The sequence below is a fragment of the Petromyzon marinus genome, chromosome 27 (genome assembly GCF_048934315.1).
Source record: "Petromyzon marinus isolate PM22_M1 ecotype Great Lakes invasive population chromosome 27, UKy_Petmar_22M1.pri1.0, whole genome shotgun sequence".
In the NCBI taxonomy this organism is placed as follows: Eukaryota; Metazoa; Chordata; class Hyperoartia; order Petromyzontiformes; family Petromyzontidae; genus Petromyzon; species Petromyzon marinus.
In genome coordinates, this window is record NC_133693.1 from 6155686 (window position 1) to 6173797 (window position 18112).

At 50.1% G+C, this 18112-nt stretch overlaps 1 protein-coding gene across 1 annotated transcript; it reads right to left on the minus strand.

The window, feature by feature from the left end:
* Positions 1-5232: 5232 nt before the first annotated feature.
* Positions 5233-17956, minus strand: SNRNP48 (small nuclear ribonucleoprotein U11/U12 subunit 48). The gene is made up of 8 exons (XM_032961689.2): positions 17769-17956; positions 16220-16324; positions 15682-15742; positions 15525-15599; positions 11112-11297; positions 10566-10690; positions 9650-9813; positions 5233-8149 (listed from the first exon to the last, which is right to left on the minus strand). The coding sequence occupies exons 1-8, from the start codon at positions 17916-17918 to the stop codon at positions 7399-7401; spliced, it is 1617 nt and encodes a 538-aa protein (XP_032817580.2). The 5' UTR covers positions 17919-17956; the 3' UTR covers positions 5233-7398.
* Between the last annotated feature and the right edge of the window lie 156 nt (positions 17957-18112).

Consider the following 18112-nt stretch of genomic DNA (forward strand, 5'->3'; position numbering starts at 1 on the left):
CCTCTTTATAAGGAATCATGTCTGCATTAACCGCAATACTTGCGGTCAAAATTCAGACAAAAAACACACTGATAATGATGCATTGTCCTTGAAACTGATTGATCCACACCAGAGACGGCTTTCTTTTGAGCCTCGTCTCAATTATAATTATGATTGAAACAGCATTGTGTCTCCGTTGCGTCTCTGTTTTGGGTGGCGCGGTGGTGAGCGCGCTGCATGCACTACGAACCCGGCGACCCGAGTTCGATATTTGAACCGGTCCCGGGGTCTCCCGTAGTCGACTCAGCCTCACACGAGTACCTGGTGCGGTGTGTAAACCAAACCTGTCAACCCCTTATCAGTGCCATACATTATTACAGACCAATTCAGACCTTATTGGTCACCCTTATAAATCTCAACGTTCATCCTACAAAGCCCCATCACAAGAAAGACGCATAAATAAATAAATAAAACTTTCTTTTGCCCCTAATGAAACGGCTGTACGCCTTATGGACCTGAAAACTAAATTTCCCTCTACAAGAATACGGGGTAAACCGTATGGGTATGACAGGTATGGTAAACATCGTCACTGGGGAGACAAAAGCGGTCGAGCGTGGTCTTGGCTATCCACTCCCTCGTGTGCCGTTCCGGCCTTCAAAGTGCTAACAGCACTTGCCCCAATAGCCTGGCAAAGGCTATACGGGGGCCCTTTGTCGTTGTATATATCTGTATGTGCCAATGTTTACGTATACATGTAACCTCTGGTTAGCACGGTTGGCTACGTAGGGTGCGAAAGAAGTTTAAAAAAACCCTACGTACATGTGTCTGTGTGTGTGCCAGTGTGTGTGTGGGGGAGCGGTGGGGAGCGGTAGTGTAGCGGTTAGCGCGCTGCGCTGAGAACCCGGCGACCCGGGTTCGATTCCCGCTCACGGCCAACATCAGTGAGAATTATCTGAACCAGGTCCTGGGCCTCCCCTAGGTCGACTCTGCCTCAAATGAGTACCTGGTAGCGGTGCGTAGACATCGCCACTAGGGATACAAAGGCGAACGGGCGTGGTCCTGGCCACCCACCCCCTCGTGTGCCGTTCTGATCTTAAAAGGTGTTCGCTAACAGCACTGACCCCAAAAGTCTGTTAAGGCTATACGGAGGATCTTTGTTTTTTTGCGTGTGTCAATCTGTGTATGTCGATATGTGTGTGTGTCAGTGTATATATCTGTGTGCGCGTGTCGGTGCGGGATGCTAAATACACCACAGTGGTGATAAAAGAGGCGTTACTAATGAAAACAGTCACACTGACGCCCGTATCTATCTCTCTCTCTGACTCACACTCGCACACACGCACTCTATTTCACACAACCCTCTCCTCGACTCTCACACCCACATTCCCTCCCACTCACACATAGACACCGACGTTGCCACAGCGCTTGTGTCAGGCTAGGTGCACCTTGAAGACACGTGCAGTGTCGAAAGATTGCTCGCAGGAGGTCATGGGACAGATGCAGGTGTTGTGGGTTGGCTGAGATGACCGGTAGAGGCACCACCTGTACTCCCCAATGTTTCAACTTTGCTGCGCTTTAGCCACTCGGCAAACCGCTAGTTGTTGTGAGTGTCGCTCCTCCGTTGTTATTTGGAGGGTGACTACCTGCAACTGCCCAGGAGCATCCTTCACGAGCTTCCTCCAATGAGGCCAAGTCCACTCAATTCCACATCCTCCTGTACCGCGTCAGTCCATCTCTTCTCTATCCCGTGCCGCACCCGTTTATCCCCCTCTATTCGACCAAACAGACGCTGATTTGGCATGCGGTGGCTGGGCATGCGGGCTACATGGCCCAGCCAACGTAGCCTCGCTTTCCAGATCTGAGCTCCTCACACAATCCAACCTGATTAAACTCGGGATGGATCGTAGGCAGGTCAACCTCTGAGGTTTTAAGCCAGCGCAGATGCCTTTCTATGGGGGTCCACATATCCCAAAGGTAGAGAATGCTGGACATAACTGTGACCGAGAAGACCCGGAGATTCTTATGGATTGATAGACCAGATAGCTGCTACACAGCGTTACGCAGCTGATGAACTAAATGAGACCTACGCTGCCAAACTGGAGCTGGCCATGAACACACTGCTCAGGTATGGAACATCTCCAATATTCCCACAACTGCCCCATCACTCATGGGGAATTGAAGGGGTTGAGTGTTCCATAACACAAAATACCCAGGCAGGTGCTTTGTTTTGGTGGGGCTGATGGTAAGGCACCACCTCATGGTGGCATGCGCCAGGTTCAGCAGCAGAGCCTGCAACTATTTCTCATGTCATGAATATTCATAACGTGGTTGATCAAAAGGTGCTATCCCTAGACTTCACTCGGGAAATTATCAGCCTCCCACTGTATATGCAGCTGATGGAAATTCCTCTGGAACAGCAATGGGAAGCTTCTCGAACAAAGTGGTCACAAAAAATGTTAAACGGTGGAGGGGCCAGAGGACATCCCTGTCACACTTCAAGGTGAACAAGTAAACGGCTTAACACATAGACTTTCGCGACCAATATGATCCATAAAGGTTTTTTAGGTGAGATCGCGTAAATGTGTCGTTAAACCCGTCACCACCTGACAGCCAATTAGTAAGGTTTGACATGTAAACACACCTTACTAATTGGCTGTTGTGGGTGAACTCTCCAACACACCGGTGTGCTGAATTAGTAACCAATTGGCACATTTTGTTAACGTGACGAAACTCACAAATTTGGTTGTGTTGGGTGGTGGCGGGTTTAACGACACGTTAATATTTACGCGATCTAACTCCCCCCCCCCCAAAAAAAAAAACTTAATTTAGGTAAACGACTCTAACCTCAGGCTACGCAGGATTACCCGGGCCTGACCACCATCACGAAGGCCCTTAATAGTCACGAGGGCCTTTAATCATCACGAGCAGACGGTCAGGGACCCCGATGGTGAGAAGCCTAACCCAAAACTTTCTTGATGGTACCGTGTACGCATTTGCCAAGTCAACAAGCAAGAGACGTGCGTCCTGTTGAATGCCCCTACATCTCTGCCGTGGGGGGGGGTGAATTTTAACTTGCCAGAGTTAGCATAACCCCGTCCAACACTCTGCTTGGAACATATACACGTGCATGGAAAGGCCCTTTTGTCAATCCGCTGCTGGATGAGGGCTTCGACCAAGTTTGCATTTTCTCCGTGTCCTCCGGTTTTTGCCCTCCACATTTATAATCAACGTGCGCCGAAGAGGATTTGGCTGCTATACAAAAGGTCCACGCGATGAGCCACTTCGTTGAGCTATCATTTGTGGCCAGGTCGCTTCTGAAAAAAAATGACCTACATAGCTCAGTGGGTCTTAGCTGGTAAAATACAATTAAAATTGTTAAGTTTAGTTAGGGATCGTGAACAGTCTGGGTGCCCTCGGGTTGCCAACACACAACGAATGCGTACGACACAGCCGAACAAGGGGTTTGAGAACGGACGTTTACGCTACATATTTTTTTAATATAGCCGACCACTAAATTGTCAATGTGGCGCGACCCAAGACAGCTTATTAATTCTCTTTGCCAACACGAGTCGGCATTCATTATCGCGTACGTGAGAAAACACGCGGGGTTTATTATAGACCTAACGACTCGGGAATGGCCAGCAATAATTTCGCCCCAGCGTTTTTTTGATGCCGGTGATTGACATTCGGAGGCGACAAAGCCCTCGTCCGTCACTTTTGCCACCGCCCTCACGCCTGCACGCCCGCGCCCGGTGGCTTGGCTGTAGGGACGAGCCCGGCTCACGATGGGAAAGGTCCGAGTTCAAGTCCTGGTTGGGGTTAGGGGTGGGGGGTGACTTGAACCCATGAGCCCTCCAGGAGGCCGGTCAAAGTAACCACTTTGTGGGGAGAAGTCAACAGTGGTTCATCCGTATTTGTTGGCGCCACGGTGTCGAGATGTTAACTACCTCTCCTGGTGTACACGAGTGCGTGGCTTCGATCCCGAAACTGACGCTTGCTGTATATTTTTTAGTCTGCGTGTCTCTCTCACCGTGGTCGCGTGGAATTTTCTCCGGCTCCTCCGGAATTTCCCACCGCATTAAGAATCAACAATATGCGTTCAGAGTATTTGGCTGCTATACATTTCCACGATAAGCCACTTCGTTGAGCTATCATTTGTGGTCAGGTCGCTTCTGAAAAATAACTATATAGCTCAGTGGGCCTTGCATAGTAAAATAATAACTATTTAGAGTCAGGCCATGTGCGGTTGTTTGTCAACAATTGTTGTCAGTGAACCTCCACGACCCAACAAAATTGTCAGGTTTAGAAAGATATCAATTTACGTGGCCAGCGTATGGATAAATGTATTATCAATAAGCACCAGCTCACCGGTAGCTTCAACAGGTATTGGATTTTCAAACGGAGTTATTTCAAACCTGGATAGACTTGCCCCATCATTGGAACGCAGCATTTTCACCAGCGGCTCCGCAGGGCTGTTCACGGTAGATGAGCACCGCCTCAATGTTCATTTGAGCAGGAGACCTGCCTTTTTAAACTACATCAGTGCCTTTTTTTTACTCTCTCCACGCCAAATATGTTCACATGTCAGTGCTCCATTCAAGTCAGCAAAGAAGTGGTAATTCCGACAGGTTATATTACTATTACTGTTTTCATTTCACCAGGTCAGGCCCACTGTGCTATATAGCTCCTTTTCAGAAGCGACCTGGCCACAAATGATAGCCCAACAAAGAGGCTCTTTATCATTTGGAAATGTAAAGCAGCTAAATATCTTTATCACCTTTTTTGGAAATGTAAAGCAGCTAAATATTCTAAACGCAATTTTCTATTTGGAGGGGAAAAATCAAAGGATCAGGAGAAAGGTCCACACGACCACGGGGAGAACATGCAAACTCCAAGCATACATGCGTCAGGATCGCACCCACGACCTTCTGTATAGCAGGCGAGGTAGTTAACATCTCCTAGCCACCGTGGCGCCCAAGGCAAGTAGGATGGCGAGAGGCTTGACGAGCTTGAGATTGGTTGGTATTTGGGATGGCGGATTGGCAGATTTGCCTGGGGAATGTCACGTGTTGTAGCATGCTTGGGATGTGAGTTGGGCAGAACAGCAATCTGTAACGTGTTGTGCGTCATCTCCCCCCCCCCCCCCCCGTACGTGCGGATTTTCTCCGGGCACTCAATTTTCTTCCGAAGAGGAAGGAAAAAAAAAACCCCACTCCATAACGAATGGTGCAGGAATCCTGTTGAAACTCAGTCTGAAGACTCATCGAGGGTTTATTGTGGAAAAATGTTTTTTTTTCCCATCATAAGAGAAGAGATGCAATGACACATTCAGGTCAATAACAGAGCGATTGTGACAGAGCATTGGCAGCGGTGCACAAGCACAGAGAAAAAAACTAACTCAACACATCCGTCAACATCGCTGCCCCCTGACAGCAATACCGTAAAAACCTTGGAGTGCGAGTAACTTGGTGTGCGAGTGTTTTGCAAGACGAGCAAATTTTTTAAGTAAATATTAATTTGATAAACGAGCGCGGTCTTGCAATACGAGTAGTACGTATACGCTTTGTACTGCCGAGCATCACGTGATCACAACTGATATACGAGTGCTTTGTATTACAAACACGTTTCCGCAACGAATTATGCTCGCAATCCCAAGGTTTTACTGTAATATATAACAGGGGACGTATCAGGAAACGGCCCTCTTCTTCGTAGCTGATCGCCTCTCTGCAGCGTTACCGACGAACGTGCAGAATGTTTGTCATTCGAGCCAGTGCCTCAACATGCACACCTGTGGATTGTAAACGTTAACAAAAAAAATAAGTGCAAAGACTGGTCATTTGAAAACCCATAACTTCCAACTCCTCCTGCAGGTCGCGTTACAAATCACGTGTGTCCAGCCGGTGCATTTCGCCGCAGGGCTTTGCTTGAAATTCGACGTCGCCCGGACGTCCGCTGCGTTCGGGTCGGCCGTTGAAGAGCTGGCGCGTAATAGCGGGCAAGGGGGCCGGAGACCGAAGCAATTACGACCGACGCGGCAAAAACCACGGCGCGAGCCGTGCGGGTTTGTTCAGCGGCGCGCGAGCCAAGGACGGCGGTTTTTTTTTTAATATCGCCAAATAAATCCATCAGACTTTTACACGTTGGAAGGCCCGAACCCGTTTATTACGAGGACACTTTACAGTTTGACGGCACGTCGGCCGTGCGATGTAGGGCAGCGGGTTAGTTAACCAGTAGTATGCGTAACCCCGGGGGGGGGGGGGGGGTACGTGTGACATCTCTGGGTGGGAGGGGTGGATGACAGAGAGGGGGGGGGGAGGAGACGTACGCGAAACAATTCACGCAACAGCAGTGGTCACGTGTTAACGAAAGCACTAGTATTTATAATGCCATGTGCTTACCTGGTGTATGAAATTTGGGGAACCCGTGGCCTTGGACACCTCGGCCTTCCACGTGTTATGCTGGTGCTACCTCCCGTTCCGATTATCACCATTTATTTCTGCAACTTATTTTACAAATTGTACAAAAGACATTCTTGAATCCCATCACAATATTTCTAAAGCGATTCCACACCCCAGCGAACCACGTGACTTCCTCCCGGTCGGCTTCACGGCGCCAGCAAGGGGTTTTATTAGTGTAAATATTAAATTGTAAACATTTACAGTTAACGGTTGTGAAGTGTTAACTCAATGTCGTAGGTGTCAATTCGATGTGAATGTAATTAAAACGTAGTAATATTTTTGTGTTTGTTATTGTAGCATTACTCGCAAAATATGCCTGCAGCAGTAAGCGGGCAGCTGACTGGGCTGGTAGATCACGGGGAGAAGACAAGGAAAAGGGGGGCTGAGAGCCACCGACGTTATGGTGAGAGTGGGTTCACACCGGATCGATCTGAGCAGCAATCGCCACACACATCACCACGTGACCCACAGAGGCAAGTTCCACCGCGGCTGTGTGACGAACAGGATTTATTCGCGTCGAGGTCATGCACGCGACGTCCACGCAACTCGGTCTAACATCCAGAGTGGGGGCCACAGGGCCTGCATGAGAGACGGTCTCTTTGAGGTCCTTTCAAATCACAGCCAAACTCCCGCGTGCCGTGGAGATGTGGTGGGCGTGACGGATCCCGTCGCCCGCGGTCAGCAGACTGGACGTGCAAACCAGACGTCGCCGGTTCAACTCCATCTCGGGTTTCTTTAATCCCGTCGGTCGGTCGATTGGCAGGCAGGCCACGCGCGTGGGGTACAAGCGTGGGTTAGTCCACGTCTTCGTCTTCCAGCACGTCCCATCGGCCGTGGGGAGCAGACCAACGTCCCGTTTTAAAGTTCCCCAGAGAGGGAGCCCTTGCGCCAGGAGCAGCATGAGCGAGCGGTTGCAGAGCTGCGCCTTTATCCGCAGCTGCAGCACCGGCGCACGCGGTGCCTACGTTGCCTCGCTGCTCTCCTCCTCGTCACCGCCGCCACCACACTCCTGGCTCTTCCGATGGCTCCTCTCGCGCTTCCGTTTCCTCCTCTTCTTTTTCTTCTTGCGTCGCTTCTTCTCGGCAATCCCGTGGGAATTCCTGCTCCCGCTGCTGCTGCTGCTCTGATCCGAATTGGGATCCGGGTTGCGATTCCGGCTCCGATTCCGGCTGCGACTCCGTTTCGGGCTTTGATTCGGACTCCGATGCCGACTGAGATTACTATTCCGCTCCGTGCTTTCATCCCGGCCCCGACTACGGTCCCGTTTCCTGCTCTGCCGTTCTGGACTCTGATTCCGGCTGCGACTCCGTTTCGGGCTTAGATTCGGACTCCGATGCCGACTGAGATTACTATTCCGCTCCGTGCTTTCATCCCGGTCCCGACTCCGGTCCCGTTTCCTGCTCTGCCGTTCTGGACTCCGATCCCGGCTGTGATTCCGGCTGCGACTGGCAACCGGGATTTGAATCCGACTCCGGTCCTGACGCCAGTTCTTGCTACGCTCCGGACTTCGATTCCTCCGGCCCCCGTCCCGACTGCGATCCCTGCTCCCATGCCTGCTCCGCTCCGGACTTTGATGGCGACTCCTGTTCCGACTTCGCTCCCGACTCTGTTCCCTACTCCGGTTCTGATTGTGATCGCGGCCCCAGCCCCGATTCTGGCTCCGGGTTCTCGTCTCCCGGTCATCCAAGTGCCGAGTTTCTCGCGACCTCGACCTGGGAGACCAAACACAACAGCACAGGAAGGAGGGCGATGCAAATCATTGCATTCATTGCCATCAGTTTCAAACCATTCAGCACAGGAATGGTGACCCACAACAAGCACCTAAACCACAATAAAGCGAGTAGAACCATGATGAAATGATGAGGATAAGCGTCAAGTGTTACAACATTCGTGCTCTCATTAAATTTGCAACGCGCACAAATTTTACGTTAAAAGGACATTGAGCGGCGTGGAAGAATACGCGAAAGAAAGCGTCTTCAGATTCTGACACAAGTGACGACAGATGCCATTGTAAAGTCCACACGACTGGAGCTGTGACAGGGAACCGACGTTTGCCTTGTCCGGTTCCAGAGTCAGGCTTAACAATGAGGAGGCCGTTTGATGCCGATCCGTATGGATCTGACAAACGGATGCAGACAAAGAAAATGGAACGCAAGCCAAAGAGTTGTGCAAGGAGAATTTCACGCAAATAAATCAAACCGAGACATGACGAGGAACAAGTAGAACCACGGAATGAACGCAGACAAGGCAATAAATCACGTTTTACTGTTCACACAGGTAAGTGGGCTTGCACATGACAAGTCATGGCTAGAAGGGACGATGGGCCGAGGTGGACACTAACGATGGACTGGCAGCCAGAGGTGGAAACATGGCCGGGAGAGCGTCCACCGCAAAGACGGAGCGATGAAATCAACTTGTGCAAAGTTTATTGATAGGGTTTTTCATCCTTTTTTCTGGCAACAAAACTGATACCTTTTACAAGGAATCATGTTTACATTAATAACAATACTCTGATAATTTATGCATTGTCCTAGAAACTGATTGGTCCACACCAGAGACAGCTTTTCTTAGAGCCTAGTCTCATATGGTGTTCGACCAGATGACGCCAAAAGGCGCACAACTCAAAGACAATGCACTATCAGAGTAATGAGAGCTCGGGGTAAGCATCTATATCATGAGGCCTCCTTTGAAAGCACCAAAATATAGTAATAGGGTTTTTGTGCAAAGTTGCCGATTGAACTGTTGCATCGCGAGACCCCGAGCGACAGAGACGTCTTGAAGAGGCCTTCATCCAGCAGTGGATAAATGACGTCTCATGATGATGGTGATTTTACGGCCAAGAGGATGGATTCATTTTCAGGGAAAACAGGACGAGAACTCTATTCCACAAATTCGTTGATCCACCAACTGTGCCTCCCACATCAATGTGGATAAGACGCGTTGCCCCGAACTCTATTCAGCAGCTGCAGCAAAAACTCAGCGCTGGTGCAATGGTCGCTCCCCAGTGTCCTCTCGCCCCACCATTCTCTTGTCCAAGTAATCCCTTGCCCCACCATCTCCACGCCCCACCATCAGCTAACTCCCCATTACCCCCTCGCCCCACCACTCTCTCACTCCACCACTCTCTCACCCCAGCAATCCCTTGCCCCGCCACCCTCTCGCCCCACCATCTCCTTGCCCCACCGTCCTCTCGCACACTCGATGCCTCGTACCGGCTGCGTCGGTCGGCCGTACGATTGTCGGGCGCGTCCTCGTTGGAGGGCGGTGCAGCCGCTGCCTCCCCGCCACTCCCCTCCACCTCGCCCCCCTCCGCGGCATCCTCGCGCCACTGCCGCGCCAGCTCGCCCGTGTGCACGGTGATCACCTCGCGGAGGATCTGGGCGAGCGCCGCGGTGGCGATCCCGAGGGCGACGAGAGGGTTCGCGATGAGACACAACGACCGGGCCGTTAACAAGGCGCTCGCGTCATGGAGTGAGGTGCAGCGGTCGTTGTAAAGGGTAGGGAGCATCTTCCATACTGAGGGCCGAGTTAGACTTTCAAACACCCTCAGCACGGGAACCCACGCATTGGCGAGATGTTAACTACCTCGCCTGGTATACAGTCGTGAGTTTGATCCCAAACCTGACGCCGTAAAATCCAGGTCCCCCGGTTTTTCCCTCCACATTTAGAATCAACACACATTCAGAGTATAAATTGACACCTGATAAGCTACTCCGCTGAGCTATCGTTTGTAGCCAGGGCGCTTTTAAAAAAGAGCTACATAGCTCAGTGGGCCTCACCTGCTAAAATAAAACATTTTGCTTTAGTTTTAACACACACAACGGTCTTACGCGGTTACAACGTAATGGGCGGGTACAGAGGCCCTTGGAGTGACAGAGATGACTGTTGTCACGCCCAACATATAACCCTCTAGTATCTGATTAATGCGGCTAAGATGCTTAAGTGAGCGCACGAGCGTGTTGGTAAATGAAACCCAAAACTCCCAACTCCGAGTGAGCGAGCAAACAAGCGAGCTAGCGAGTGAGGGAACGAGCAAGTGTGTGAGCGAGCGAATGAGAGTGTAAACGAATGTGTGATTGAGCATGTGAGTTAGCGAGCGAGTGTGCGTGTATCGAGTGAGCGGGACACCTCGGTGTGGGAGCGCCGGGTGATGTGCACGTTCTTGGCGCGGTAGCTCTGGCGCCGGCGCTTGTAGTCACGCATCTCGGCCAGCACCTCGAGGTGCGACTTGGGGCCGCTCTGCTTCGCCTGGGCTGCACGAGGGACGCGTCAACAGACGGAGAGACGGACGGACAAAAGACGGATGGGACAGACAAACGGATCGTTAGGCAGGGAAAGAGGAGAAGCAAAGGCTTTCAGGAAAAATTCAAAATCCAAAAGAGCTTTTATCTCTTCAATGCGTCTTCAGGTTATAGTGAGTGTAGTTCAACATGATATCTCTACAAGACTCTGTGCAAGTCTATGGGTCTCAATGCAAGTCTACGGGCCATAGTCATCGTCTATGGGGCTCTATGCAATTCATTGGTGATGGGCTGAGACCATCAACTCATTACGATTGTGAACCCGGGTTTAATCTCAGTCTGGCGGCTGCTGAAATCCGGGAATCAAACTCGGGAGGTTTACAGCGGTGACAACTCGGCATCTCCGACCTCTCTGATCCACCCCGTGCCTCACCCTTCTTGAGCTTGGCCGCCCAGTCGATATAGAGCTCGTCCGTGATTGGCTGGCTCACGGCCGCCCCCATCCTGGCCGCCTCTGCCACCATGAAGTCGTAGACGGCGACGCGATCGGCTCGCGTGAGCTCGCACGCCGCACGGTCGTACGTCAGGGGCACCGCACCTGGTGCAACCGAGTACTCGCCTGCACGTACACAGCACGTGCGTACACATAAACACACACAGACACACGCGCACACACAGACACACGCGCACACACAGACACACGCGCACACACACGTACGAATAGACACGCAGACACGCGTACGAATAGACAGGCACACGCGCACTCAAATAGACATGCACACATACCATACACACACACACACATAGGCACACAGACGCTCACACATACATACATACAGACATGCACACACACGGATACCGAGATTATTGTGCCGGCGAGTGTCGAGGTATATCCATTTTCTTCACAAAACCCCATGATTTCCATTTGGCCCATTTACAGCTTGCAGTGATGTTATTAATACCACTAATGCAACCACAAATCAAGACGCCAATTCTATAACACACAATCCAATGCTACAGTAGGTACTGCGCAGGACGGTTCTGAACCGGGACTGCACCGACGCTTCCGCAGACGTGGAAACGCAGCCAACGACGAGTCAGGCATTGCTTTTCCGAAATGTGTTCATTTGTTTAACGTTTCCTTTAAAACTGCAGGATTTAGCAGAATTAAGTGAACGGTGTAGGTGCGGTGACGTCAATAAACATTGGCCACGATGGCTTCTTGATATTGATCTATTACAACGACGTTTCTGCAGTGTTCATAACGATGGTGAAGTTGAGGTCATTTCTCAGCGCGATTGCATATACCGCCTGTACACCCTTCCAACGCGGAAGTAGTCCCTGAAGTTCTCGATTAAAGTGATTATTGGTTTGTTATTTTAGTCCAGCTATAACAGGATTTGAGGTTCTTGCTTGTAACCGAACGGGTTAAAAGACTTGATTGGCTTCTGTAAAAGAATATCGACAATGGGATTCATATATTATTATGTTTTAAATAAAAATCAACAGCCACTTGTGACCCTCCTGAAAAGTAGTCAGGAGAGGGCAACCGGGTGGCACATTTAGTCAAACGTGTGCACAACACCTGCTCACGAGCACAACCACCCACGCTCATGCATCACAGGAAGAAGGAGATCCCCCCCCCCCCATGCCGCCCCTGCCCCCCCCCCCCGATTGATGGGCACTCTGGGAAAAATTCAGTTACCGCTCGCCACTGATGTTACACCCATGGCTGAGAATTGAACCATGGTTGCCTAGTCTGAACATTAAGTACTGTGCCACCATTCACTCGTGCACAATGACAAAGATCCCCTGTTTAGCCTTAATAGACTGTTGGGGCAAGTGCTGATAAGCGAGCACTTATGAAGGCCGGCACGGCACAGGAGGGGGTGGGGTGACCAGTACCATGACCGACGGCCTTTTGTCTCCACAGTGGCGACGTTTACGCATCATACCAGGTACTCATTTGAGGATGTGTCGACCTAAGGGAGGCTCAAGACCGGTTCAGATAACCATCACTGGTGTTGGCCGTGAACAGAAATCGAACCCGGGTCATTATTTCTACAACCACCCCAGCTCTTGTCACCCGATTACCCTGCTTGTGTGTTCTCGGCTATTGACTCACGCCTGCAGGTTAACAAATGGTCACCTCTACCACTGGCAGCGAGTGGATACGTCTGGATGAAAGTTGTGTAAAGCGCAATCTGCAACTCAACTCTTATCCACTGCATCTCTATGGACTCACTGTTAATATGAAATTAATAAGAGTAATTACTCAAAACGTCACCTGTTACATTTTGTTCCTTTGAGCGGCCAGTGCCATTGACGAGCATGTTCGGTTTTTGGTTATTTTTGCATTAGCGCCTCTGGCCAGTGCAGTATCACCAAATAATTTGAATGGGCTGCTCAGAGATCTTGATACTTCAAGTCTCATTTTAAGTCTGACTTCTCATCCTTCTTTCATCAGTATCCACCCTATCATCAATGTTTGCTCGTCTCTCATCTGATGGGTATACCCGCTTGGTGTCTTGCCCAACCTCTCTTCGCCCTTACGCTTCCCAAAAGTATAACATGACCGAGCCTTTTTCATCTCCTCCAATGAAAAAGACAAAGATCACCCCCGTATAGTCTTAACAGACCGTTGGGAGAAAGTGCCGTTCGCGAGGACCTATGAAGGCCGGCACACGCACTGCACACACACACACACGCGTGTATACGTGCACGAGACTTGGCGACAGTGGGTGGCGCTGGTGAAAGGATACCAGACGGAAGGATACTGCCAGGGCAGACTATACAACACCCTGGCAGAGCGAGCAAGCGCTAAAACGACCAATGCTTCGCTCCGTCTTTCACATACTCACCCCTGTGACTGGGGGAGGGGAGGGGGGGGGAAGGAGAGTGGGAGGAAGTAGGGGGAGGAAAAAATCAAAACAAAAAGGATTTAACCAGCAATGTGATGAATTGTCCCAATTCAAAGGTTGTGAAACGGCTGAAAACAACTACTCTTCAAGTCTGGTTTTCACCCATCTTGTAAACATTCTCCACGCCTGGTTTGTATAGTTTTGTTGAATCCATTTGCCTGAATGTAAATGACCATTTGCACATACTTTTCATAAAACGCAAATAATCGACTCTCGTGCATTATACATTGTATTAAAATCAATAAACCAGTACATTGCTACAAGCCTGGTACCAACGCTGTTCAGTGAACGAGAAAAACGAATGCCACCATAGCGCCCTCTAGTGACGTCCAGTATCACCACTGGCGTATTAAGTTTGAATACGACTGCATTGTGGGAAGCCGGCACGCCGGCACCGTTGCCACGCGCGGTAGCATCGTGGGAGCGGACATCAGGAAACAGCAAAAAGGGAACCTCGCTGTGCGTTGCAGATCAAAATGACGCCACCATTCTCGCACACATTCTGCACACTGCCTGGTGATCGGCACCGACAACTGCATACAGGTTGCAGGTTTCATCCTTGTTAAGGCTCATCAGTACAATAGCCATCTACCAGTTTAAGACGTGGGCTTTTGCGACCAATATCAACCATAAGAGGTTTTTTTGGGTTAGATCGCGTAAATATATGTGTCGTTAAAACCCGCCTCCACCCAACACAGCCAACTAGTAAGGGTTGTCACGTGAACAGAACGTGGCCAATTCGTCACTAGTACAGCACACCGGTTGTGTGTTGGAGAGCCAAGCCACAACATTTACAATCTGGGTACGACGAGTCACCAGTAATTACAACCAGCTTCATCAGGCGACAGCCATCTACCATTTGTGCCTGGTGGTGATGCCTTATTTTTGCATTTAAGCTATAATTATTTTTTTACGCAGTGTGCGTAGTTGCCGTGCTTAAAATCATTATCTGCTTCTGTATTTAAATGCTTTATTTAGACTGGAGGAATCAAGTGAGCTAGGAAGCTCTTTTTCACAGATGTCCAGTTTCAAAACTGGACATCTGTGAATGCAAAATTTGTATTGTGCCCTGGATGGCAAATTAATATGGGAATCATCGGTAGGGAGGGGGGCAAGGGGGGACCCCGATGTGGCACTCGAAGACCTGGGTGTGAGGATGGCATGCGTGGGTCGTTCTGAACGTCTCATTTCAAATGAGTTTTGCATGCAGAAGGAGCCCAGAGAACTCGGGAGAGAACCCAAAAAGCAAACACTGGAGATATAATTTAGAGATTCTCGCGGACGGGTTAAAGAACCCATTTCCTGTACTGCCATCTCCGGGCCACCTGGTATCTTAGTGAGTTTGGGAGTTTCTCAAATCTCTACCCGATTCAGAAACCCCTGTGCCTTCAAAGTAATCCACTATTGACCCAAACATGCTCTTGAAAATGACATTTTTAAAAACCTGTGGTAATGTTTTCAAGCACAATTAAGCACAGTCACAATATAATTGCAAATTATGCTACTGTAATTATAATTGACTGCAAATCTGCATGGAAGCCCAGCAGGTTTGGCAGTTGTACAGTTCTCCATGTGATCCACCAAACCCTTTCCTCCAAAGTGCTAGATCACAGGCATGCCAACACACCCGGTTGTTCTGTGCTACGTTTTGAATGGGCTGGCAAGCGAATCACTCAGGCTCGCACACACGACAGCCGCCATTCACCACCAAGTGTTGGTGGCATCTGCACGGCGCTTGTGCCAGGCTAGGTGGGCTTTTTAGACCATCGCATTAAGTGCCGAAGGCTCGCTGGACCCCGGTGTTGTGGTCTAACTGAGATGAATGGCAGATGCACCACACGTGCTCCCCACTGTGCCAATGCATACACGCACACACGTGACACACAAGGCCCACAGTGAGTGAATGAAGATTCCCTCCCTCTCACCTGGTGCAAAGAGCCCCATGCCCTGTGAGCTCCTCACCCTCGCCTCACGGATGATTTGTGCTTGCTGCTCTTTGTCTGCAACACACAAAGATCCGAATGAAATGGGCACATTGAAATCTTGATGGTTTAGTGTCGAGTCGTGATGTGCGACTGTTACCAATCTTGATCGACGGGACATTGGCCTTCTCGTAGAAAAAAGTTGTGTCGATCATCTTCTCCTGAAAAAAAACACAAAATGGAAAATTAAAATGTTAAAATTCTTCATCCACCCGTGTTATGGACTCGGTCAACTAGACGAGACTGTTTTGTCTTATTCACACTGTGTTCTATCACCAGACAAGACGAGACAATGATCCCCTATGTAGCCTAAACAGACTTTTGGGCCAAGTGCTGTTAGTGTGCACCTATATGAAGGTCAGCACAGCACACGAGGGGGTGGGGTGGCCAGCACCAGGCCTGGCCGCCTTTGTCTCCCCAACAGCGATGTTTACACATCGCACCAGGAATTATATCGCTTTCATGGGAAGGCAATAACAACATGACGAGGGTTTTTCTCAATTAGAACACCGTCTTGTCAGAGGTCACTCACAACAGCCCCACCTCGTGGCAATGTCACGAGCCGCCCCTGACGGCTCCACTACCGCTCCTCAACCACCATACACCACAGGTGACAAAGACCACACTCGGGCACTCGCCTGGTCGTCCTTGGAGTAGCCCTGCGCGCTGAGTCGACATGTCTCGACGTGCCGCTCCAGCGAGGCGGCCGGCATGCGGTGCCCCGAGTTTATGGGACACACGACCTACAGTCGCGCACACGCAAACACATACACAATCCCATCTTTAGCCACGTGGATCACATTCACCAAGTAAAGGTGTCAGTTTTTGTGCCAGTTAAAAGGGTAAAACCTATTCCTATATCTTGTTTCTGGCAAAGGAGGTCTCATAACGTACCCCAAAACTTGTGCCCGGTATCAATTACGTGAAAAAAAATCTGCGTCTCACACTCACACACACACAAACCCCACCTACCAAATGATAAAATGCAGCCACAACTGTTTGCTTTACTATACAGGGAGGAGAAACGTGGGTCTCATGATCCGGAGACGATAGTAATGCATGGATGTTGAACCTCTTTCCCACCATACGTAGCCAACCGTGCCGATCGTAGGTGGGGAGGGTGGGAAGGCCAACAAACTAAACACAAAAAGAAGTACTGTAGCTATCGTTCGCCTGATAATGAGCATTGCCCAATCACACATAACAAGTGAACCTGAATGCGCCCGTCTTGACAGACCAAGGTGGTGGCTATGATACTGTGTGAGTGGTCCTAGGATGACGGTCTTATTGATTGCGAAGCAAAGGCGGAAGACTTCGATGAAGCCAGACCTTCGTGGTGGTAATTATATTGAGACTAAAGAGCAGAACGTGGAAATCGAGCGTCGCGCTTTGGACGAGCTGGGAAAGTTCTCACGGAAGTGACGGCTCCTAGGAGCAGTGGGGGGTGGGGGAAATGTTTTTTTTATTGTGACTTCGCTGTCACACCGAGACGGCTACTGTATCGCGTCGTTTGCAAGATTGTAATAGCTTGCAATGCCAGCGCTCGACTTTTATTCTCCATCGATCGATGGCAGGAGTCGGAAAAACTGCGGCTCTTTGATGGGCTGCTTCTTGACGTTATTCACCGCGTGCATTGCCGGCTCTTGAAAGCCTGAGGGTTTTTTATTTACCTAATTCAAAACAAATGCCCCTTTTCATTATACTGCTTGCCGACCCCTGGGTCTATACCAACGCGCGTTGACCGGCGCGGTGAAGTATGGCCAAATAATCCCCACGGAACTGCGCAGCGCCCTTCATCGAGCCGTGGATCGATGATACAATCGATGAAACCCCGATTACGACTATCGGTAAGCAGGAATTAGGCAACTAAAATAGTTTTTTAATCAGCCACTATTAATAAAATAAATCCAATTACCCTATATAAAAAAAAATACCGTAGGCCATTGCAAGCGCTTTCCAACGTAAATTCATTATCGTAGTCAACATAAGCAAGTCGCTCAACGTCGCCCAATAGATATGCTCGTTTTAGAGACACTCCAGAAGAAAGAGCCAATCAGAAGGGGGCGTAGCAGCGTTGCGTCGCCAATACGGACTACCAATTCGAAACAGCGGCGCAACGATCCTTAGGTTTCTCCAGCGCGGCTAGGTCTGGGCCACAAGTGAATGTAAAAGGAACGGGGCAGGTACCAGGCTCTCCTCGCTCGCCGCTCGCTCCAGGACCTCCATGCTCCACCCCAGGGAGGAGGCGACCTCCTCCAGGCGCCGTCGGCATTGCTGCGCGAAGTCCTCGAGTTCCCGCGCGCGCCGCTCCCGTTCCTCCGCCTCGGCGTCCGCCATTGACAGCGAGTCGGGGGGGGGCTGTGACGTAGGAGATTTTCTGTGATCTTCTTCTTCCGGAAGAGGCAGAGTCTGGTGAATATTCAGAAGTGTCTTCCAGATTCAGAAGACGTCAACCGGAATCAGAAGTGCGCCTACCGAGAGAGTTAAATGTACATCTACCGGATTCAGAATAAAATGTTTTTAAATTAGAC